Source organism: Podospora pseudopauciseta, chromosome 1, assembly GCF_035222475.1.
Source record: "Podospora pseudopauciseta strain CBS 411.78 chromosome 1, whole genome shotgun sequence".
Taxonomy (NCBI): domain Eukaryota; kingdom Fungi; phylum Ascomycota; class Sordariomycetes; order Sordariales; family Podosporaceae; genus Podospora; species Podospora pseudopauciseta.
The window spans coordinates 7,991,377-8,014,994 of NC_085892.1; the positions used below are offsets into that span (position 1 = coordinate 7,991,377).

General features: G+C 51.5%; 4 protein-coding genes and 1 non-coding gene across 5 annotated transcripts; 4 read left to right on the plus strand and 1 right to left on the minus strand.

Annotated features, from left to right (window-relative positions):
* Positions 1–1,652: 1,652 nt before the first annotated feature.
* QC763_0025740 lies at positions 1,653–1,744 on the plus strand. Its single transcript has one exon. It is a non-coding gene; the product is annotated as a tRNA-Glu (tRNA).
* QC763_121900 (uncharacterized protein) lies at positions 1,655–6,330 on the minus strand. Its single transcript, XM_062908760.1, has 6 exons — positions 4,220–6,330; positions 3,729–4,168; positions 3,486–3,678; positions 3,368–3,434; positions 3,216–3,309; positions 1,655–3,159 (listed from the first exon to the last, which is right to left on the minus strand). Exons 1-6 carry the CDS (start codon positions 4,301–4,303, stop codon positions 3,030–3,032), a joined length of 1,008 nt encoding a protein of 335 aa, XP_062771900.1. The 5' UTR covers positions 4,304–6,330; the 3' UTR covers positions 1,655–3,029.
* Positions 4,508–6,149, plus strand: QC763_121910 (uncharacterized protein; the record flags this gene model as incomplete). The annotated part of the gene is made up of 2 exons (XM_062908761.1): positions 4,508–5,877; positions 5,928–6,149. The coding sequence occupies exons 1-2, from the start codon at positions 5,386–5,388 to the stop codon at positions 6,147–6,149; spliced, it is 714 nt and encodes a 237-aa protein (XP_062771901.1). The 5' UTR covers positions 4,508–5,385.
* A 375-nt stretch (positions 6,331–6,705) lies between the features above and the next one.
* QC763_121920 (uncharacterized protein) lies at positions 6,706–8,194 on the plus strand (the record flags this gene model as incomplete). Its single annotated transcript, XM_062908762.1, has 2 exons — positions 6,706–6,883; positions 6,958–8,194. The coding sequence occupies 2 exons, from the start codon at positions 6,706–6,708 to the stop codon at positions 7,965–7,967; spliced, it is 1,188 nt and encodes a 395-aa protein (XP_062771902.1). The 3' UTR covers positions 7,968–8,194.
* A 12-nt stretch (positions 8,195–8,206) lies between these two features.
* QC763_121930 (uncharacterized protein) lies at positions 8,207–9,931 on the plus strand (the record flags this gene model as incomplete). The annotated part of the gene is made up of 3 exons (XM_062908763.1): positions 8,207–9,174; positions 9,263–9,387; positions 9,444–9,931. The coding sequence occupies 3 exons, from the start codon at positions 8,207–8,209 to the stop codon at positions 9,866–9,868; spliced, it is 1,518 nt and encodes a 505-aa protein (XP_062771903.1). The 3' UTR covers positions 9,869–9,931.
* Between the last annotated feature and the right edge of the window lie 13,687 nt (positions 9,932–23,618).

The following is a 23,618-nucleotide window of genomic DNA, read 5'->3' on the forward strand; positions in this document are numbered from 1 at the left end:
CTGCGTAGCAATGGATTCAACAGCCAACGTAGGCGTGAGACGGTAGTATCGGGTGCAGCACCCGCCGATAGGTCGGACAGACGAGTTGGTCGGTGCTGTTTATGTTGTAGTATCTATTGGCTGTGAGTTTCAAGCAGTAGGTGGGATCGCGCATATGATACAAGAGGAGTCCGAATCAACACGCTCCCTTTTCGCAAGCATCGCAAAGCGAGACAGAGCTGGCTACGACTGCGCTGCAGCCGTGCTTGAGGCTGTGGTCGCAGAGCTTGTCGGACATTGAGCGAGCGTGGTTGGTGTCTGGTAGATATAATGGTTCAGGACGCGCGAGGGTGTGATGTACGGTGGTATTGGTGGGCTGACAGACTCGAAGATCGACCAGGTCTTGGTTTGATATAAAACGAAAGTGTGTCGATCCCAACAGAGCGAGCTGAGGTTCGAGCCGGACTGGCGATGGAGAAATGAAGGAGGGTGGACCTGCGATGATTATCCACCGGCTTTATATTCACCTCTATACCTCGCAGCGAATTACTCAACCCACCCTTCTCACAGCCTTCTGCCAACACAAAATCACCCTTCTTCTTCGTCACATCTCATGCCCTCCATCCTGCAACGGGGAAATCACCCCCATGCACGATTGCAGTCTTTAGTCGGGGGTACTCTGACTTCACTTCGCCGTCCAGCTGCGTCAACCTGCACTGTATTGACCTATTCGTCCAACTGCATGACGAGATGGAAGGGATGGAATGTGGAAGGAGTCAGAAAATAGCGGTCCAAGATAGGGACCCCACCTTGGTTATCCAGACGCAATCTAAACCGCGCGATGATACCACCCCTCCTCGATGCACTCGGCCCGTCCAGGCTTTTCGTTACCCCCAGCTTGCGCCACAAGTCAAGCGTTGGCTTCTGGCTCGTGTCTCCTAATTCCCGATAGGGCTCGTCCTACTTGCTCGCATTCACACCATGTTGTGAACTCCATGTTATATGCAGATGATCGGACATTCTGATGTGCCGAGAACTGGGTATTTTGGCATGCGGCCGCCCTCCCGCTTCCTGGTAACGAGAGAATCTTGTTGTGACTGGTTTGTGATATGATGCATCGCCCATTGCGTCCAATGGCCCGGTTTTAGAGTGACGGCGCATTTCTCTGCCCCCCAAGAGTGGGATGAGGTTCCTTTCATGCAATGTCGGTGGTGATGGAGTTTAGGGTAGGATGGCGCCTCGACAATACCAACCTGGAAGGTAACTTAGCTGTGCGATTCATACCATCAGGATGCACGTTGTTAATGTCTTTCATCTGGAAAGATCCATGAAAAGAAAGAGACTGTTGTCAGGTATGTCCGGCCGTTCCCGAGCACCCAGGCAACCTTGGCAGCTGGCTTCCATTGTCACACATGACAGTAAGCGGAGAACTGCCGATAATTGCTTGAGATGTATTGGGTCTCTGCAAGAAATATTAGAGAGATATCATGCTCACAGCAGAATCGTGGGGGTCATGCGGGACCCATATTCCAACAACAATTGGCCAGAAAAGACCGAAAACAGGGGAATATTCTAATCAATTGGGTAGAAGCGTTTTGCTTGGGTTGAATCGTGGATCCTTGAGCAAAAACCAAAACCAAATGAAGGTAGAAATAAAACTGTGAAAAAAGAGACTCGGATACCGGGAGTCGAACCCGGGGCTGTTGAGAGAACAGACACTTCTGAGAAGTGAGAGTCAACGATGTTACCGCTACACCATACCCGACAAGGATGGTTCCGATTGGATTACGATAACAGTGGGTGGAACCCAGCCCTATCTATGCCCATGACTCGCAACTTTCACCCACTGCAAGTCCCGCAAGCCAATGGCGCTGACGAACCGTCAAAAAGCAACAACATGTCTGCGAACCTTGAATGATAGCTCTCAGAGAGATTGGGGGAGTGCATGGGACACTCTGACCTCCACCTTGGCATGCATCAGAAATGAGCGAGAGGGTGTGATTCCTGTGTAGAATGTGATATTACATATGCTACTTAAGACCTTGCTGACCATAGAACAAGATGTGGTTGTCCCGCCCCTCCACTTCTCGATTCCATCCTGCACAATGCTCTGGTGGTGGTGTGTGGCTCTCGACTCTGCTTGGTGTTGCCTCCAAGTATCAACTTCGTGGGTTGAGCGTGTGCGATGGTTGACTTGAATGCGACTTTGATGGGCATCCCATTGCTCCGAGGAAGCGTGTGGTATTCCCGCTGGCATGTTTTCTTGACTCGAGAAAAAGAATGAGCGCTATGACTAGCGGGTGGCAGCCGAGTCGAGCTTATAGCCTGGCGTTGGCATCGGAATTCTTGAGAGTTTACAAGGTCGAATTGCCCTCCCTTCTTCGCGTCCTTTCTGTATAGTAGAAGACAAAGGTGCGTCTTTGACTGATTCCGGAGGTTGTGCGTCGAAAGACGCCAGGTAAACCAAAGCTATAGCCCATAAGCCGAGAAACAAGAAAATAGGAGCGGCGCGGGTTATGAACAAAGTCAGGCGTTGAGACCGAGTTAAATCTATCGAACGTGCGAAGTTGACCGCTTCTGACGAAAGATATCTGGCAGGGGCATTCATGGTCGTGGTGACGGGCAAAAGGTGCTGATGCTGTGCCAAAAATGAGGGTTCTCTTCCAGTGACGGCAAGGTGCAGGGCTCAATAATAGAATGTGGCCGAAGCCGCAGCATATTTAAGAACTCTTGCTTGGGACGGGGTCGGCTCAATAGCTGACAGCCATCAGAGAGATTAGCTTCATGTTGTGGTCAAGAAGTGGCTCCTGAACCACCGGAATCTACAACGGTAAGCAGCTTCCACTGCGAAATTTGCACACTGGAGACCGATTGGCTCTGAAGCTAACGACTCGTGACCGAATTTGTCTGAGAAATGCCGCAGAGACAACGAATAACATCTCCTGCGTCTGGTTCTGCTCCAAGGTTCCCTTCTCACTGCCCCTGAACCGGTTTTCGCTATCCCTGGTTACCAGACTCGCCTTCGACGCAGTAAGCCACCATCATTGCCGCTAAAGAGCTGGTGACGCTGTTGGTGCAGCATACGCCAGTGACCAAGAAGCCGTGTATCGCGATGTGGCGACGGGAACCGGCGAGCCGGCTTGATCATAAGTCGCCGTCGTAACTACGGATTGTTGGATCCTATCTCCTTGATCAGAACCATTCCAAACCATGATAAGAGTGCAACTAGTACTCACCAACTGCTCCAACGTGTTGCAGTTGTTGGTCCGGTGACTGGACCCAGTGCAACTTGAGTAGTCTCAGGCCACGCACCCGACCAGACGGTAGGCCCTAGTAAAATATTGTCAGCACCTGACAGTGGAAGCTGGAACTGTAAATGTTGACTGACCTGGGATTTTATAGGTGCTAGCATCGGTGCACGGGGCGAGGGGGGTGCGTTCAGTCGAGCAATAAATCTGAACCGAGCGTCAGTGAGTTCATGTGTTCAGAACTACCTTGAAACATACGTTGTAATGAACTCCTGGATCATCGTATTTGTAGGCTCCTGGGAAGGAGACACCTTCCGGGAGCTCCACGGTGCCATCACCAACCACTTCGATTTGGACGCAGTTTGGATAGAACTGAGCACCACGCCGCGAGTTCTGGTCAAACCGAGCGTCCGCCTCATGGAGACCAACCATCTCAGCACGAATCAGATAGCTACCAAAGTCAGCATCGGCTTGCATCACTGCTATGAGGCCAAGACTCACAAACCAGCCTTCAAGTTTGCCGGAATACGGAAGTTCATGAGTCCATTGTTGGCCTTGATGTCCCATGTTGTTGCCCACTTTCCTGGGGAGAAAGGTGTGGGCCCAAGCTCATACAATCCCTTCTCCCAAATCTTGACAAAAGAGTTCTCGGTTGGCGGATCAGGTGTGAGATAGACAAGCGCAGGGCCATGGTGACTGAAGTCAATCACGTCGTCCGCAATCGTGCGATTGTTGTGATGCCAATCGAGGGTGATGTTGTCTCCGGGGGCCACCTTGATAGTGTGAGGGACTTGGTTGTCTCCCAAAACATTGCAGCGCATGTCGATGGAGTTCAGGTCCTTGACTGGGGAATTGGAGTACCCCCTCGGAGGAGGACCGTTATATGCTGGTGTGCGAATGCCGTTGAAGGTCCCCTGGTCCACACCATTGACGAACACACCCTGCATTGGTTAGTCTCCTGGTTATGTCGAGTGCGAAGGGGGGGCGCATACCCAGATGAACACATGAGCCTGAGCCACGCCCACATTGCTCACTGCCACCGCAGCCGCGAGAACGGCCTGAGACTTGAACTTCATGATTCACAGTTGCAGCTAGGACCTTGATACTCAACAAGATACCCCGATGGATCCAAACAAGAAAGCAGCGCCCTCGTCATTTACATATACACGGCATCAACACAGCCAGGGAGGCCCCCTTCACGCAACGGGTGCAGCATCTTCCGTCGCTTTACGCCGAGAGCTTCTTAATATCGAGCGGGCCGTGGTAGCCGAGGGTGTTTAGCCGGATGGTCAACCTCAAGCTTCTCAAAAAGTATGCTGGCCAGCAACAACCCGATAAGCTCCCAGCTCATCATTTCAACAGCAGATAGATGTCGAGGGGCAATGGGGCCATATTGGGTGTCGTGGTAGGTGTGAGGTCCTCAGATGTCAGAATGTATCTTGGAGGGGTATACTTGACTTCAACAAAGGCCTCAGACCGATATGCCCCAGGAAGCTTATCTCTCAACCAAGGCCAGCTACCCATCACGGTAGGAGCAATCCTATGAAGCGGAACGAGATGGGACCGAAAGAGCGGTGCGTGCCGCGGCTGGCAAATCGTTGTGACGAGAGAGGTATTCGTAACTGAGTCCGTATGGCCCACCGGGCTTTAAGACACCGAATGTAAAGTCGAGAACCCGTTTGATGGCCAAACAGTGAAATACCGGGTGGGGCTTACGCGCTTCGACCGACATGGGGTGTGGGATGTTGGAAACAGTCGGCATCGGCTCCGACACCGTCAACCTGAAGAGGAAACGGGGTTGTCCAAGCGGCCCGTTCTACGGGAGCACCCCGCCCATGGAGGAGCTGTTGAATCCCAAGTGCGGGGGAATTTGCACACCGAGCTTCGGCCACTAACGGCACCGAGTGCGTGATGCTTAGCAAGCTCCATTTGTCACCCGGATGGTGTTCTCGATAGCGCCATATGACGAAATCCGTTCCCTTTTGTCAGCAACCAGGACTTTTGCGCCAATTCGAATGACTTCAAAAAGTGGTTTGGGCGCCTTGAACCAAGAATCGGCAAAATCACCAACGTCTCCACTTCCCAAAACCCTACTTTGACGACGAGCCCCTGATACCGGCAGCCAGCAGCAAGACAACAATCACAGAATATATACAAAATGGGTTCTACCGACGCCAAGCTCATCCTGTACACCAACCACAGATGCCCATGGGCACACCGGGCTCACATCATCTTGGAGGAGCTCAAGGTTCCCTTTGAAGAAGTCATCATCGACCTTGACACCCCTCGCACACCAGAGTACTTGAAGATCAACCCGAGAGGCCTGGTCCCTGCACTCTCTTACAACGGCGAGATCATCATCGAGTCTGCCATTGTCGCGAACTTCCTGGCGGACGCCTACCCATCTCATCTCCTGCCGCCCTCCAACACACCCGAGGGTGCGCTGCGCCGTGCACGTGTTGCATTATTTGTAGACGCCTTCATCTCTAAGTTCAACAGCCAGCTGTTTGCCCTCTACACGGCGGAGGGCGAGGCTGCGAGAGCCGAGATCGCAGACAAGGCCGTCGCCGCCCTTGTGAAGGAAGTTGAGCCGTTGCTTGCAGACGCCAGCCCTTATTTCGGTGGCAGTGACAAGCTCACACAGGCTGAGGTGAGTTCGGCGTTTTGGCGAGTAGAGGAAGTCCACTAACAGCTCTCCAGGTTTTGACTGGGTCATTCGTCATCCGTCACAAGAGCTTGTCCAAGACGGATCTCTACCCCTCCAACCTGTGGCCATCGATTGTCGAGAAGGCTCCCAACTTTGCCAAATGGGCCGAAGTTGTCGCTGTACACCCGAGCGTGACTTCCATCTTTAAGGAGCAAGAGATCATTGACGGGACCCGGGCCAGGATTGCGAAGCTCAAGGCTCAGAAGCAACAGTAAGGAGCTTGAGCTCTCGGTGTTTTGGAGAGGCGGGGCCGGTGGGGTTGAGCAGCATGTGAAGTCATCCAGACCATGACAGCTATAAATTGTGAAATAAACAAGCAGTCGCTCTGCTGTTGCTTATGTCTGTAAAGAAAATGCTGTTCCCGTGACGCTTCATTATCTCAACGAACAAAGACACGCGAAAGACGCGTTCACGAGTTGGAATTCATTTTCCCCTGCACCTGGATCCCTGCTGCTTGGCAGATCCCCCGGATTCAAAGATTGCGTCAGGAGCTCGGACCACCACAGGCCGGGCCCAGCACCCAGCACCCAGGGCAGTTTGCAGCGGCAGCCGAGGCATGGACTCTCCTCTGGCACTGCCCTGAACGCCAACACCAAAGCCAATTCATTCAAACGCTCAACATTCCATCACTCTGGCAAACTTGCGAAAGGCCTCGATCGAGATACTCCGTACCCTTGATATAGCGATCCCGACTGCGACCGACGCCGTTTTTCGTCACTCTCGCTGCTCTCGTTTTCGCACATGCCGCGCCTTTTGTAATCGCCGAATGCGATGTCCAAGCCATCCGACAAACAGGACCTGGCCGCTGCGCCAGGGAGCTTCGGCGTGAAGCGCGCCTTTTCGCTCCCACCCCAATGGCTCCATATGTATGATGACTTTATCACCAAGAACTCCCACCAGGTGTCACAGATAGAGTCGACGCTGCGATCACTGACGTACATCATACCTGGTAATTGCTCCCCCTGTTTCTTCGAACCCGGGCATCCTGACGACTGCAGAAACTGATCGTAAACTGTTATCCAGGTCGTTTTCGCGATGCCGAGATAGCCTCCGAGTCCATTCACAGCGGTGTTCAGTTGCTTTCCTTGTATCATGATACCCTTCTCTCCCGAGCGGCCACCCTCTCGAAGCTCCCCCTTTCTTCCCTCCCCCGCGCCCCTTCGCCGCAAAGCCGTTACACAAAGTTCTGGACCCTCAAGAGCGCCTTCTACCGGCGTGTCGCCTACGTCCTGCAGATTGTCAACTACGTCCAGCTTCTTTGCGAAATGTCCGCCAAGCGCCGCGGCGAGCGCGTGCGCTGGAATGTCGTGGTTCTCCTTGAGGCCATCAAAGCATTCTGCAAACTTTTACTACTTCGGATAACCAAGTCGCGGCCGCTTTTGACGCCGGTCTTGCCCGAACGAGAACCGATACCTGACGAGGCACCCGAAGACCCGGAGGAGGCCGAGCTCCGCGCGCTCGGGGAAGACGATGAGGATAGGAAACCATTCGGCAAGGGGTCTGTTGGTGCGCCCCAGAGGAAGGGCGTTGGCCCCAACGGGGAGTGGACCATGCCCCGCACCGGCATGTCTCTTCCTACGCTTCCCGCGCCTGGGGATACGAGTGGGTATCTTCTTTCAAGGGTGCTCACGGCGGATGACATCAAGCCGGCGTCAAACCTGCTCAACAGACTCCAGGGTAGCGCGCAGTTGGCTGAGGTGCTACACATCCTAGCACCTCTTGTCTTTGCCATCGCGCTGGCGCGCAGCAAGGACAAGCGGAAGTCCTGGACACCTTGGCTGTTGGGTGTGGGAACTGAGCTCGCGGCCAGGCAACTGCGGGACAGGGGCTTGCAGACGACGCCGCTGGAGCGCGAGGAATGGAACCGTCGCGGTTGGGCGATGGGCTGGTGGGCTATGCGGGGAGCCTTTTACGAGAACGTCACAAAGGGGGTTGTGGGTGGCGTACGAAGCCGCATGCCAGGGCTGCTGGCTGGTATCATTGAAGACTACGAATACCTGTGGGAGAACTACTACTTTAGCACCAGCGCGTAATGGAGGGGGTTTGCCAAGGCATGGTTACGGGCCGAGGTTTAATAATGAGCGTGGAGGATTTGGTTGTACATATTCTTTAGCACTTTTTTCTAGTTGTATTACCGTCTTGGAAGTGTACGAATGTAACGACGTTGCTTTATCGAGGCTGTTTGGGGTTCTGGGCGTGAGGATTGGGAAGATCGTCGGCGATAAGACAATCCAAGAGGTCCGGCTAATGTGCCCCTGAGCCGTACCAAACAATGCCGGCACTGCCAAAATGCAGTACCCTTGGCAACGGCAAGGACATGATCAAGACACGACACGGTAGTTCTTCATACTTGGAGGTTACTTATCATGTCTCTGCAGACTTTCACGTCATCAAGAAGGCGCCGCTGGCGTTATCTCAGTCGTCGGCCACATCTTACAACATGTTCCCACTCATATCTGCCCTTGCCGTCCTCCTCGGCAGTCAAAGAGCCCTGGCAGCCTCAGATCCCGTTCCACCAACAGCCAGCTCATGCCCAAACAACAGCCACCTCAGCCCTCTCACCCACAAACGGTCTTGCCCACCGCTCGTTGATGACGAGACGGCCATCTTGACCAACAACTGGTACCCCTGGTCCATCCCCCCAACCTGTTTCGACCCCACAAAACAAAAGGGCAAACGCCCCAGAGTCAAGCTATCGAAATTATGCACCTTCACCACCCTCAACACATGGGCCGGCACCCCCCTGAGTATCATCACCACCCCAGAAACGGCCGCTGATGTCGCCTCGTTCATCCATTCGCCATATCTCTCCTGGCTGGAGAACGACCGGGGTGGTGTCCCCTTCAGGCCTACCCACTACCCCAAGAACCCTTTCAAAGTGGAGAAGCTACCCAACAAAGGTTATGGTGTTCTTGCCACGGAGCCCATCAAAAAAGGGACAGTCTTGATGGCGCAGCTGCCGGTTATGCTGCAGTTGTTGGAGAGCGCTGAGCAAAATGACAAGTGGGAGACGAGGGACGTGTTAAGACTTTTGCAGAGGGCGGGGAATCAACTTCCCAAGGAGCAGCAAAGGGAGGTGATGGGGCTGGCGGCGCAGGGAAAGGGGTATATCGTTGATGACATCATGAAGACGAACACGTTCGATGTGACCGTGGGGGTGTTGGAGGGTTCGACGGGGCAGATGGGGTGGGGGAGTCATTCCGGGTTGTATCCTGAGATTGCGGTCGGTTTCCTCTTTTTGTGACGGGCGAGGATGGGGTGGTTGTGCTGACAATGTGGGCTGGCAGAGGATTAATCATGCTTGCAAGCCGAAGTGAGTGTTGTCTGGTGGGCTCTCGAAAAGATGGATGACTGACCTGACCAGCTGCTTCACACGTTTCTCTCCTTCCACCCTGATCATGGAGATCGTAGCCTACAAGGACATTTCCCCTGGCGAGGAGCTTTCCATCTCTTGTCTGCCCACCACTCATACCCCCCTCCCAACCACCGCCTGTACTAACAGCAGCCAGACGCCCCCCTAAACATCCTCTCAGCCGACCGCTCCGAACTTCTCAAATGGTGGGGCTTCACCTGCACCTGTGCCCTCTGCCAGAACCCCACCGCCATCAAAAAGTCGGACAAGCAACGTAACCGGATCCAGGCACTACTGGAAGAGTTCGACACCCCGTCCAGACTGACAGAGGAAAAGATCGCCGAGATCGAACAACTGGTAAGAGAGGAAGGGATGGAAGGGCAAATGGGCGACTTGTACAATATCATCGGGAATGTCTATGCTCAAAGGGGGGAAATTGAGAGGGCAAAGGAGTACGGGAAGAAGGGTGTTGTATGGCTGAAGCAGTATGCCGGGGCGGATAGTGAGAGGACCGAGATGGCGAAGGGGTTTGTGAAGAGGTTGGAGGACTTTGAGAGGGGGAGGAGGGATTGGAGGCCTTAATGATAGGTAGGCATGCTGTGGACAGAATAAATGGCACTCTAAGTAGAAGAAGTTAGCGCGGGATAAAATGCTGGTTACGCCTACGTAAAAAGAGGATCGAAACTCTTTGAAGGCACTTGTAGCCCTATTAGCTTTGAAAGAGTCCTACCTATGTTAACCAGCTACCTAGGAGGGCTACTTACCTCCAAATAAAATAAACAGGCGAGCCTTACACGTTTTATTGGCTTGCATTACCAGTTGTTTCATCCAGCGCTTGGCGGCTGGATGCTTGTGCTCTGCGACGCGAGACCATTATCTTCTCGACTGCCCTGGAAAAGACCTTGGAAACTGAAAGAGAACCCCGTTGCGGTATTATCGTGAAATTCCAGTGCACAAAGTACGGCACTCAAATTGCACTATTGTTGTCCTTGGACAACAAAAATAATAGAACAAAACCATAGTACGTGTGCGCTCAACGATGACCGAAAGGTATTCAAGGATAAGATACCTAGTCAATAAGCCTTACAGGTTATTAAGAACCCTATAAACGCTCTGCTCATTCAGCTTACCTAACGCCCATTTCCCCACAGGAAACGCACTAGAAGGACTCCCCAAGGAAAAGAAGGACGACGTCGAGGAGAAGCCAGAGGGGCGAAAGGAAAAGGTCCTGAAAGTGGGAGACATCGAAGAAAAAACATATTTTCAATCCTCCCAATCTCGTCTATCTAACATTCCTCATCATTAAATTGCATTCTATCACATCCGCCAATATGGTTCTCCTACTCGTTATCACGCGTAGCTTTCGCAGGTTTGATGGCAATTCATCCCCGCATATTTACCCCCTTCGATATCCCCAAGAACTCTCCGTTAGAAGAAATTGGGCTATCTTGTAAGACGTGTTGACCAGGGTGTATGTTAAGGCCTAGTATGTGAGATGTTCTTTAAGGCCTGGGAATTTGTCTAGTGAGAGGACATTGAGCAACTTGTCAAGGTCATATTATGTTTTCGTATCTATTGACTATATTTTTCAAAGCCTATTAATTATGTTTCGAGGCCTGTGGGCTATCCTTTAAGGCAATGATCATTATCTTCTAATGCCAGTTAACTATCTTTCAAGGCCCATTGACTATTTTTAGAACGTATTGACCATCTCTTCGTGCCTTTTAGGAGGTAAAGAGGTGCGTCTTCTTTTCACACAGTATTCTATTAGTTAGATAGGCAGCCAGTGCTGTAGGGCTTCACCTCTCAGGAAAGAAAGTTCCAGCATCATCAAACCGAGCCCCAAACATATCAGGTCCAACCCCTATCGTCAGCTCCGAGCAGAAAAGGCCCGAATCCATCAGCTACGCCACCCAGGCACCCGATGGCGAAAGGTTTACCAAGTCAGAAGTCCCAGATTGCCCCGTGCTATCAACCGCTTTCAGCGTGTGCTCTGTGCTAATAGCTTGGGATTTCAGTATATCATGCACTCGACACCAGGGTTCGCGCATTGAAAGACCGTCGTGAATTCGAAAGCCGTTGGGCAGGATGCTGGGGCGGTGTCGACGGCGTGAACGGCTTATGTTGTGTACGTGAAGACTGTTGGGCTGGGAGGCGTGTTGTCCTCGGAATCCAGAACGATGGTGGGATCACAGGGAATCACAAGATCCGACATGGGGACAGCTCCTGGGGGTAGATGATAAGTGATGAGCCCGACATCCAGACTCTCATATACTAGGGTCTTGGTTAACGTCGGCACTGCCGTGGAAGTTGTTGACCCTTGATCCCATTGCAATTTCCAACGTTCCATCCATATCTCGGTCTTGGTGGTGAAATATCTCGTCATAAAGGTGTTGGTAAAGGTTTTTGTGTACTTATGACGATATTATTCGAGTCTTTCAGTCAGTATAGCTAGCCTGTACTCAGTGATTGTCCAGAACGCGGCTACGGCTGGCTCTAGACAATCGGCGAGGATGACTAACCCGCATAGTAAAGCCGACAAGATTATGTTGGCAGCTGATCGGCCAGAAAGCAAAGACGTGTCGAGGGTAAAAACCGCAGGAAACATCGATCATGGAGTAGTGTTCTGGAGTACTTAACGTGGGTGCTGAAACTCAATGATCCCCTATCAGCATACGTCAATCACAACCTGGCTCTTAGCAAGGCGTTCGTGAAGAGATCCCTGGTACCTGGTTGCCTCAGCTCCCTATCTATCTTCCATACGGTCAGCCCCGAGAACTGTTAATGCTCAGATTATGAGGATGCTTTGCCAAGCATAAATTCTGGCAGCAGATAGATAGATACAATGAGGGCACACAAACTAGTGCTACATGGTTCTTTTTTGCTAGACCTTGCCCTGTTGATGTGGGGGTCGAGAGAATAACTGTGAGGGAGGTCATGTGAAAATGCTTGTGACACGTCTAGGTAACATGGTAAATACTCGTTGGGCCTACAGAATCAGCTGCCAACGTTATGCTCCATAATAGCGTTGGGGACTTTGATTTACCACCGCACTTTGATTTGCAACTTTATTGTTGTTACAAATGTGGTACCTGCGCTCGAAAAGCTGGTTGTGACGAACCCTCCTCCCCACGTCGACGCCCCAACGACCTTGGCTAAAGTCTAGCCAATAACTACTTCTTTTGCTATCAGTAGGTCTCTTACTTCTATCATTCCTTCCTTCACGATGTCTAAACGTGTAAGTAAGCAGAAACATCTTAAGACGCTAAGCCGGCAAGGCGTTACGGAAAAGATCCTCCGTCACTCGATTGCGATGCTTATACTTTGTTGCTCGTGTGCCCCCCGCAAAACTTCCTGCGTTCTTTCTTCTACCGATTCCTCCCGTTTCTACGAGCGCGTCCGTCGTGCCTTTCCTTATTGCGAAGCCCTGGGCGTTACCCTACGCTAACTGTCGCAGATTATCTCGTAGTACGACGCTGTGAAAGCCGAGCTTGAGCGAGCGGAAGAGTTGGCTGAAGCCGCTAACGCCAAGGTTCGTCGACTTCGTCGCCAGAAGAAGGGCTGGCTGGAGAAGATAAACCGGGCTGTGTCTCGTGATCTCGACAGTGTGGAGGAGTTGGAGAGTTGAGGGGGAGGAGCAGGCTGCTAATATAGTTACCTCCCCACCTTTATTGAACCCCTCTTTCGACTGGACCACCGCACCGTTGGACTGGTCGGGCCAAGACTTCCCAGGCGGTCTTGCCGGTCCCGTTGGTGATATGGGTCTTAGCTTACCGCCTGGTTCGCCCCGTTGTTCCCCGCCCCTGGCCTCCTAGGGTTCCTCCGATGGAACTCTTCTAACCTCTCAGGGCAGTTAAGGCTTGTAGCTGGTTCCCATAAATTATCGGTAGCCGGGTAGTCCAGCCAGCTAACCAGGTAGTCTAGCTGTCCATTGTTAATGCGCGAATCCAGTAGTTCTTCCACGTTGTACTCTTCTTCTTCGCCTTCTGCTGTTTCTTGAGAATTGGTTTCGATTGTCGGTGGTGCTGGTTCCAAAAGCGAGATATGAAATGTGTAAGACCGTAGGCGCATGCTGCTGGGTAAGTCGAGCTCGTATGTTGTCTCCGATATCTTCCTTTTCACCTTAAATGGTCCAATCCTCCTGTGGTCCAGCTTCTTGCTTGGTCTATGGGTGCGTAAATTGCGTGTCGAAAGGAATACTTTATCTCCCCTCTCCAGGCGAGGTCCCTCGAGCCTTTGGAGTTGTGGTATTTGCGCATCCTTTCCCTCACAAAATCCAACTCTTTTCTCAGTTTATCATGAAGTATGTGGAGTTTACCTGCCTTGACCGCTGCCCTGGGCACCCCCACTTCCGGTCCCTGGCAGAAGTCTGCCTCGTATCCGTAGTTTGTAAAGAACGGCGTGACTCTTGTCGTCTCTGTTGGCAATGTGTTGTATGCCAATTATGCTGTGGGCAATAGTTCAACCCAGTTATCCTACTCGAAATTAATATAGTTTCCAATGTATTTAATAATCTGGTTAAGTCGTTTCGTCTATCCGTCCGTCTAAAGGTAGTAAGCTAACAATATCTTACTCTCAACCCCCTAATCTTTTCATTAACGCTTTCTAAAACTTAGATATAAATTTCGTATCCCGATTTGTGATGAACTCCTTTGGCTATATATGTAACGCTGTAACATACCGAAACACCATATCCGCTAACTGTTCTGCCGTCCAGGTCTCCTTATACGGCAAAAAGTATGCCCACTTGGTGAGCCTATCGATTACCGTTAAGATACTATTATATTTAACGTTGGTTGCTGTATTCCTGGATTTTGGTAATTTAGTAATAAAGTCCATCGCCACTAAACTCTATAGTCATTCGGCCACTAATAATAGTTCCTAAAATCCATATAGCTTATATCTCGCAACTCTAGACCTTTCGCATTTCTCGCATAACTAAATAGCTTCCCTAACATCTTCCTTTATCTTAAGCCAGTCAAAATGCTGCTTGACCTTTCCTATGGTTCTTGTCATCCTCACATGTCCTCCTAACTTAAAACTCATAGATCTCCTTAATCAGTACTCCTCTGACTCCTAGTCCCACATAAGCTCGGTTTTTAAACTACAATTTCCTTAATTATTATTCTGAATCCCCTGTGGTTCCAGTCCTTTCTACTAGTATTGCTCCGTATTTCCATCTCCAGTCTTCCCTTAATACTTGCTGGAAGTGGATTGCTCCCGTTATATTGCGTAACATTCCATCCACTGCTGTAGTAAATGCCTAAGGGTAGCCTCTAGCGTTTCCTCCAGGAGTGGTAGTGACTCCTTGGGCTAATCCTTGCGGTAACCTGCCCGTCTACTAAGGGCGTCTGGTCTAGCGTTCTCCGATCCTTTCTTATAGTTGATCTGAAAGCTGAATTCCGATAGAAACTTTGACCATCTGGTCTGCCTAGCGTTAAGGACCTTGGTTGTGGTAAAATACCGTAGGCTCTCGTGATCGATGTAGATCTGAACCTCGTATTTGGTTTCGCTAAGGTATGGCCTCTATTCCTCGAATGCTTTAATGATGGCGTGTAATTCCTTGTTGTGTATAGGATAGTTTTGATAAGCTCCCTCTAGCTTCTTCGAAAAGAATGCTATTTGGTGTAGCTTTCCGTCCTCGTCTCTCTGTCTTAACTGTCCCCCGATAGTATAGCTTGATGTGTCGGTTTTGACCTCGAATGGTCTACTGGGGTCTGGTAGTTTAAGCACTGGGTCCTTCAGAATCGCCTCTTTTAGGTTCTGAAATACGCTCTCTTTTTTTTCTCCCCATTAAACTCCACGTGCTTCTTGGTAAGGTTGTTGAGTGGGCGCGTAATACCCGCGTACCCTCGGATAAATATCCGATAGAAATTAGTGAACCCTAAGAACTCTCTGACTTGTGTCTATGTCTGTGTTGTAGGCCAGTCTTTGACTGCCGCAATTTTCATAGGTTCCATACGAACCTCTCCTGGTGAAATAAGATATCCCAGGTAAACTGTCTTCTGTACGTGGAACTCGCTCTTGTCCTTGTTGACTGAGAGTCCGGCTCCGTACAGTGCGTCCAGAATTTCTCTAACCTGCTTCTTGTGTTACTCCATAGTGTGTGAGTAGATGAGAACGTCGTCGAGATAGTAAACTGCTGTCCTGTCGAGATACTTCCGGATAGTGTGATTAACGAGAGATTGGAATATCGCGTTTGCATTGGTGAGCCCAAACGGCATGACGAGGTACTCGAAATGACCGTAGGGTGTGCAAAACGCTATCTTTCATTCGTCTCCTTCCTTGATTCTTATATGGGCGTATCCGACTGGCATATTGTCACGCGGCAAATAAATAACCAGCCGTATTACGGCCTCACCGCTATCTACCTGCATAATTAATGGTTAGAATTGAGGCGGACAATTAAATGACTCGCTGCTGCTAAAAGGAATGATATTGGCTATAGGGTATGAGGAAGGACTCGGCTACTGCATGAGGCTACTAGGGCACGGATTTCAAAAGGATGGATAAATACGCGTCCTGAAATTTTGTTTGTATCTCTAGACTTTCCTCACTAAGGACTTCGAGGCCATTGAAGATTATTAGCTAAAGTAAACTACTGTTCCAAGCCCTGATTACTAGCCCTTATCACAACCGTTAAGTGGACTAGATACGATTAACCGACCGAGGTGCCTGTAGACCACTTGGAACATGCAAAAGCACTTGTCCGGAATTTCTACCGCCGCTACCCTGTAGAAGCAAGGAAGTCGAGTGCCGAGAGTCATTTCCGGCATGCTGGGCTGACTATTAAGGAGCCGTGAGAACAATCATTTACCAGACTAAAAAGCAGTTCTACTCTAACTATACTCCCGTATATTCGTTGGCCCAAGTCTTAATATCTCGAATAAACCGCCGTTTAACACCACTTTCAACACCCTTCTGAATATAGAATTCTACATCCTGGTCCTCAAACACCAACTCGAGGAAAAGGCCATCGGCCAAGGTCAGGTGACAGGCTTTTTTGTATTCCATCTCAAGAGTCCTATTAGTGAGTTGCGAATATTGCCAGTCGGTGTAACTCTTGACAGTAGCGTTACGAGATCCTGGAACTTGGAGCTGCACAGAAGGCCTTGTAGGGCTGGTGACCTAAGAAAGTCACTGGCTGCGAAAATGAGGCCAAATTGGCCAGAAAATGGTAAACAAATTAGTATTACAGTTGGTTGCTGTTGGTTGAAAGGAAAACAGTAAGTAAATCCATCCCCAAGAGCAAACCGGTGTGGGTCTGGGAAAACCTAGGCCCTTTGGTGCCCCACACCCCCCCACAGACAGCACACCGCCGTCCAAAATGAAGCCATCGCCAATATCCTCGGAAGCCCAATATACGCCCAGATTCTTCCCACTTCCTTTGACTCCTTTGCCCAATGCCCTAGTGGCCTTTTTCCCATACAAATACACGTTCTCCTGCATATCTCAACCCGGAAAATCTCGCATTCCCAACAGCTACACAAACTTTGCGTGCTTCTCCCTTTGTAGTGCCTTTGTGAATCCATCCGCTGGCATCTCCAACCCAGAGATGTGTTGGATACCAAATCTTCCTTCCTTCACTTGTTCACCCACCCACTTGTACCGTATATCGATACACCGGGTCCTGGCGATATTCTGAGGGTTCAGAACTGTGATTTCGGCGTTCTTGCTGTCGGTGTACAGCATGTATGGCCTTGGCTGTGGCACACCACAGTCTTCCAATATCTTTGACACCCACTGCAATGAATACCCTGTAGGCGTCAGGTTGGCAAACTCTGCCTCCGTCGTACTCAGGGCGACGAAGGTCTGCTTCTTACTCTTCCACAATACTGGCCCACCAGCCACGAAGACGACGTGGCCGCCAGTGGAATATCTCCAAGGTAAGACATCCGCGTGTGAGGCATCTGCGAATCCCACAAGCTTCATATCTTCTGCCGAGAACTCGGAGCCTCCCAGCACAATACACAACTTCCTGGTGGCACCCAGGTACCGGAAAAGGTGCTTCATCAACTCCAAGTGACGTGGTGAGGGCCCAGAATTGCCCCCGCAAAGGCGGTTGACGGTGAAAGTAATGTCGGGCCGAGTGCCGGTAGAAAGCCAGTTTAACGCACCGGTCTTCTGAATATACTCCTTCACTTCCGCGGTTATTTTCTCCCACGTAAAAGGGAGTTCCAGCTTGGCTGGCCACGGCGTAGCCACGCCGGCTATGTCCTTGTAGCCGAACTTCTCGAGTAAGGCGTCGATATAGGCCACCTGGGACAGGTAGACCTGCCTCTTCTCGCGGTTCCTCACGATGTCAAAACCCAAGAACCTCTTTGGCTCGCCTAATTTCTTAATGCCATACTTGCTCTCCAGCCCGGTGGCGATATCTTCAATGATTTTCGTCGTAGGCGCTGATATAAGCAGGTCATCCACGTACAGGACTACCAGGGCACCTGTCTCTTTGTGACGGAACAGGCAGAGGTCTGATGAGAGGGTATCGAAGCCCAGTTCAACCATCACAGGTTTCACTGTCTCGTACCAGTAGATAGGTGACTTCCTCAGGCCATATAATGCCCTCTTGAGCCGGCACACCTTGCCCAGTGGCTTCGCCAGGCCATCTGGTGGTCGTACGTAGTACTGTGCGGTGTCAGGGATTTTGGCGTTGAGAAATGCCATCCTGAAGTCGTATTGAAGGCACTCCCAGTCCTTCACGGCTGTAATAGCCCAAAAGCATTTGACTGCCACGCTGCTCACCACGGCGGCGTAGACGTCCTGCGTGGCCCAGGAGTCCCTGTCAAAATTGCCACACACCACCCACCTCGCCCTAGCCTTCACCTCACCCGTATAAGGGTCTATCTTCTCATCGTATACCCATTTGCTCGGTAAGATATTGTACCCTTTTGGCGTATCAACCAGCTCGTAGACGTCCTTTTCCAACAGGCCGGCGTCCTGCTCCTTCATAGCAGGCAGCCAATACTTGTGGTAGTTCTCGAGCTTCCTCGCTTGCCGGTAATTCCTGGGTATATGGGACTTGTTGATGGTTTGCAGAAGGTGGTCGACTTTGACCGTGGTTAGGGCGTAGGCCACTACCTCACGTAGTCGTGGGTTGTCGAGATGTACTGTGAAAAAGCCTTGATGAGGGTGCTTGCCTTGCTGTAGCTTCTTGTAGAAGCCTGGGCCCTGATTTCTTATTGTTGCTCTGCGAGGCCGCTCCTGAGCCGGCGGAGAAGCCACGGCTTCCTCCATATGGCCTATATCAGGCTCGAAATCGTCGTCAGAGTCCTCGGCCAGGCTGTCCGTGCCTGAATCCAGTAGCCTGCCATCGGCCTGGTCATCACCAGACCCCCCCATAGCTTCACCCTCCTCCCCCCCCATCAGCCTCACAGGGGAGGTGAGCTCTCTCATGGCAGGAGAGTCAGTGGTATAGGGCGCTTGGTCATGGTTTGGTGGGATAGGTGCCTCGGACCGTATATCCTCCACCTCTTCGGCGTCGAAAAGGTCTTCCACGTCTGAAGCCCCAGGTAGTGGAGGTAGTGTTGGTGACGGTGTAGCTTTCGGAGTGGGTAGAATGGTCTGCCCAGGGTCCCTGGCCTTCCCTGTCTTAACTGTTGGAGCACTCCGCTGTGGAGCGGGCTCCGGTATGGTGGTAGGTTTGTCATCGAAGGTGACCTTCCTCCCCAGGGATACCGTTCTGTTGGTGACGGCATCTTCTTCTTCGGCTATAGTACCATCAGTAAAGACTGCCTCGTACTCAATATCCTTGTACTCGTCGTCGTCAGGCCTGTAAGAATCGCCTTCGTTGAACTTCACGGCGTTAACCTTCACGACTTTGTCAGTAACTGGGTTCCAGACCCAGTATATTTTGCCGTGTATATCTGCGTAGCCGATAAGCTTTCCTTTCTCTGCCCTGGCGGTGAACTTGTCCGAATTGGCCCGGCAGGCCGGCTTGACGTAGTAATACGCGTCGCAAAAGTACGAGCGTAGGTGCCGAATATACGGCTTCCGCTCGCCCTCGGGCATGTTGAGCCTTGTGGTATACTTCTCGTGAGCACTGATTTCTCCCTCGTTGACCCTCGAGGGCAGTAGGTTACCCACGTAAACCACAGACTGCATGATAAATAGGAATAACTTCTCTGGCACCTTGTAGGCCAGCATGATAGCCCTGGTGCGGTCAAGCGTAGTCCTCGCGGCCCTCTCCACCTTTCCATTCATCCACGGTGAGTGAGGAACGGTCTTGAGGATGGTGATGCCCTCCTGGTCGGCCCAGGCGGCCAGGCGGCTGTCGTCAAAGGTCCCAGAGCCCTGGGCAAATTCCGTACCGCCGTTAAGGCCGATGATGCTGATCTTATGTCCGGTTTAGCGCGCGATCTTCGTCTCGAAATCCTTGACCTTATCGAATACTTGCTTTTTCTCCACTGTGAAGTTAATCCACTTGTAGCCACTCCACATATCCACGTAGTGGATAGAGTACTTGTAACCCAGATATCCAGGGTTCTTGTGGGTGACGACGTTAATACGGATGAAGTCGAACGGGTTATTGGTCTGCGTAGGGGTCGATGAGCCTATTTGATCTGTCATCTTTGCCATCACGCAGGGCTCGCAGAAAAAGTCATTGCCGACGAGCTTAATACCCGCCTGCGTACAGGCCTTGTAAATATCGGCCTTGTTGGCGTGCATTAGGCGGCGATGCATTACCCGGTAGTTGATAGATGCCATTACGGCCTTAATGGGAGTCTTCGCCAGGGATACTTTGCTGAAATCGGCGCCGGGCGTCGTATTCATCTGGTATACGTTGTTATTCCTGGTCAACTCACACACTACCTGGTTAGTACCTCCAAGGACCAGGTTGTGGCTCTCCTGGTCCCAAAAGATACCTTCATCGAGTAGTTTGCCCGCCGATATTAGATTAACGGGCGCCTGTGGGTGGTATACCGCTTCCTTGAGCTCCAGGGTAACGACCTGGCCACTTGAAAGGGTAGATTTTAGCGCTGCGGCTCCCTGGTAGCTGCACTTTGTGATATCTCCTGACGACGAAAGAAACCTCTTTTCCTTCCCCTCAGGTAGTAAGTGGAGCTCGGTAAACCACTTCAGTTTATTGAATACGAAATCCGCGTATCCGGAGTCGTAGTACACGTGGTCTTTGAATGCCTCGACGGCCTGTTGGACTTCAGGGGCATCTACTGACGAGAGTGCTGCCTCTGGGGGCCGAGACGAAAATCCGATTGGTCATCGTCATGGTAGGTGGGGAGCGATATATTGGCGAAGTTGTTGGACAGCATCAGGGTACTGTGGGCAGGTCGGTCCCTCGAAGACCCAGTATTGGTGACGCCACCAGTATGGCCTTGAAGAGTCCCTGTTGACGAGCCAGTACTCTGCCGCCTCTCTTGCCTATCCGCTTGTGCCTTTTCCCTGTGCTCCCAATCCTTTGGAGCCTTGTCAGGGTCACACCACCAACAGGCCTTGCCCTTCGGGTGGTGACGACCACAGCCCATGCAGTGCTGGTTGCCTTTCCTCAAGCCCTTGGTGCAGTGGTCGCACTTCTTCGTCGAGGTTGATGATGTGGTAGGTGAGGGTGTAGTCGCGGCCGGGGCCTTGGTGGTCTCGATGGTGATTTTGGAGTGAGCCGGCGTGGTCTCCTCCGTAACGGCCTTGGCGCTGTACTCCTGGCAAAGAAGCGACCAGGTCATGGTACCGTCTTCCATCTTCCTTGCTAGCCGGTCGTACAAATCGGGGTACGCGGTCTTAATGCCGTTCAGGGCAGCCCAGAGGTGAGCCACGTGGCCGATCTTGATTTCCATCGTATCAAGACGACGGCGAAGGACCTCGAGCCGGCTGAAGTAGGCTTGGAATGAGGCGAAGTTGGCACGCTTGAGAGTGAAATACTCCTCCAAAAGCATACCAGCGATGTCGAAAGTGCCGCGCTGTAGGGCTTGGATAATCTTCTGGTATAGACCATAGGCACCAATGCCGTCGGCCTTCCAACCGAGGTTGAGAATTCGTTGTCGGATCTCGGGCTTTTTGACGGAAGCCATCATCAGGTTCTGGATGTCCAGGTTGTTAGTACGCCATTGTTCGAAGGCAGGTGTCCCTTCTTCTGCTGGTGGCTGTATATTAGCCTTGATGTAGTCCTCCAAGCCATGGTACATAAGGGACTGGGTTAACTGAAATTCCCAGCCGGAAAGATCGGTCTCTGAGTTTAGAGCCGGCAAGGCTTGAAAGGTTCGTTGCCTAACCGTAGCGACGGTATTGGCATTCCCCATAGCTTTCACAAGCTCCAAGAGCTGGGCCATAGTGACGTTAGTGCCAGCCATCTTAAAAGAAAACCTGGTCAAAAGGAAGTCGTAAAAAGACGCTGTGAGAAAGACTCAAAGAAAGGCGTCACCTGACTTTGTGGTCGCCAACAGTGGGTTGAATTGACTTGGGCAGAGGGCGAGATGCTTGCTCCGCTATCGGTCTCCTGATAAGGCAGGACAGAGTTCTCGACTGCTGCCGGAAAATAGTGATTTCCCAGCCAAAAGGTCGCAGAAATGGCAGAACCAAGGAAACTTGGCCAGGAGAAGGTTGGCGCCGTAAACCACACTCTTATCGGTGAGGGGTGGTCGGTCGCTTCAACTCTTCGTTAAGATGAGGGTCAGGATTAAAACCAGGCTTCCGTTGATTGGGAAGTTGGTTAACTCTCTCAACGCCTCCAAAATCGCCGTCGAAAGGTCCAATTGCGTGATATTGGCCTGACAAGGATCGAAAAGTCGTAAGGTCCGGTGTGGTATTCGGCCTTGCGAGGTCGGGTTGTCGATGAGGGCGTCGACTTCGGTTCGCTTGGTGATTTAAGCGTCAAAAGAGCTCATAACCTGTAGGGCTGGTGACCTAAGAAAGTCACTGGCTGCGAAAATGAGGCCAAATTGGCCAGAAAATGGTAAACAAATTAGTATTACAGTTGGTTGCTGTTGGTTGAAAGGAAAACAGTAAGTAAATCCATCCCCAAGAGCAAACCGGTGTGGGTCTGGGAAAACCTGGGCCCTTTGGTGCCCCACAGGCCTCGAGGGTTCCGTTTCTATAGACTCCGGTGTTGAATAACCAGCTGAGACGTGAATAAGCAGGATGTTAGTGATGTTGAGAGGTAGGTAACGCGCCACAGAAGGAGCTCTACGCTTCCGCTGATGTCCTATATCCTGCTGCTCTTCACGATACAGCTGTTTACGAACGTCATTCGGAACGTCGTCATAACTCTGCAACAAGCCTCCTTCCTCCACATGCCGAATGAGCGCTTTGAGGTGATGGGTTTTCAGCTTAGAGTGTTGCTTTCCAATATTGTCGCGCCAGTAATAGGTCCCTAATTTTACAAGGGGGTCCAGGGCATCGCATAAGATTGTACACGTCGCGCCAGATTGATGGCCGGCCTGAGGCCTCCTCTTCAGCGTCGAGGTCATCGAATCGCTTGACAAGATCACGCTGTGCAGTGGGTAACAGACACTATAACGTTGGTATCGTCTACTATGAAAGACTTGTTCTGGGGTAGCTTCCTAGCTAAAAGGCTGTCCAGCTTCGGTCGTAGGATAGTGGACCAGAAAGCACTTGGTGCAAGAATAAAATTCGGTTTCCTATCTCTCGAAACCCCTTTGGTGTTTACTGTCAACCTCCACTCGATGGAGTAATGGATACAGGTAGGAGGGTGTTAGTCATATAGCGCGTCTTTCTTCCAGTCGGCTAAGCGCAGCGGCGGTAGGGGCGGAGCGTCGGTCGTATTAAAAGCATTCTCATGGAGGGAGTCATTTACATTAAATTGATCTAAAGCCGGTCTTTTTTAATGGGTGTCAGTGTTATAATGTAGCTCAGCCCCAAAACCCATCCTCTACTGTGATTGGATCATGTCCTGCTTGGAAAGCATGCGGATGAGTTGGCCAACGGCTGCTCAGCTGAAGTCGTGGCTGCAGCATCCTCGATCACAAAGCCACGAAGCATCTCTCAATCTCCTCCGCTGGCACGACACCATCGACGTTGCTGACTTTCACTATCAATCATAGCGTATTTTCCACGCGGACTTTGTGATACTTCGAAGCTGACGCTGTCGCCATGTCGTCGTCGCGCTTTTCGCGGCTGCTCCCCTGGTCCCGTAACCGACCGTCGTTGCCAGCACCACGCCGCACGACTGCACAACCCGACGTATCTCCCGAAGAATCGGTCCTACAAGTCAGGGCAAGCACCACTGCGCCTATCGCACTCTCCAATCCCCCTACCCATGGCTTGGAGGTCGTCGCGGAGGGCATCGACCCTACAGTCGAGTAGGTCGCTACCGCTCTTATACCCTCTCCGAGAGCCTCGCGCGTCGAACACGCGGCCTTGTACG

Excerpts from the sequence above, each read along its gene's own strand:
- QC763_121900 (XM_062908760.1), bottom strand. The coding sequence starts at position 4,303 with ATGAAGTTCAAGTCTCAGGCCGTTCTCGCGGCTGCGGTGGCAGTGAGC. Across the intron at positions 4,169-4,219 it reads AGGCTCATGTGTTCATCTGG|GGTGTGTTCGTCAATGGTGT; the intron begins GTATGCGCCCCC and ends TAACCAATGCAG. Across the intron at positions 3,160-3,215 it reads GCAACACGTTGGAGCAGTTG|GATCCAACAATCCGTAGTTA; the intron begins GTGAGTACTAGT and ends TCAAGGAGATAG.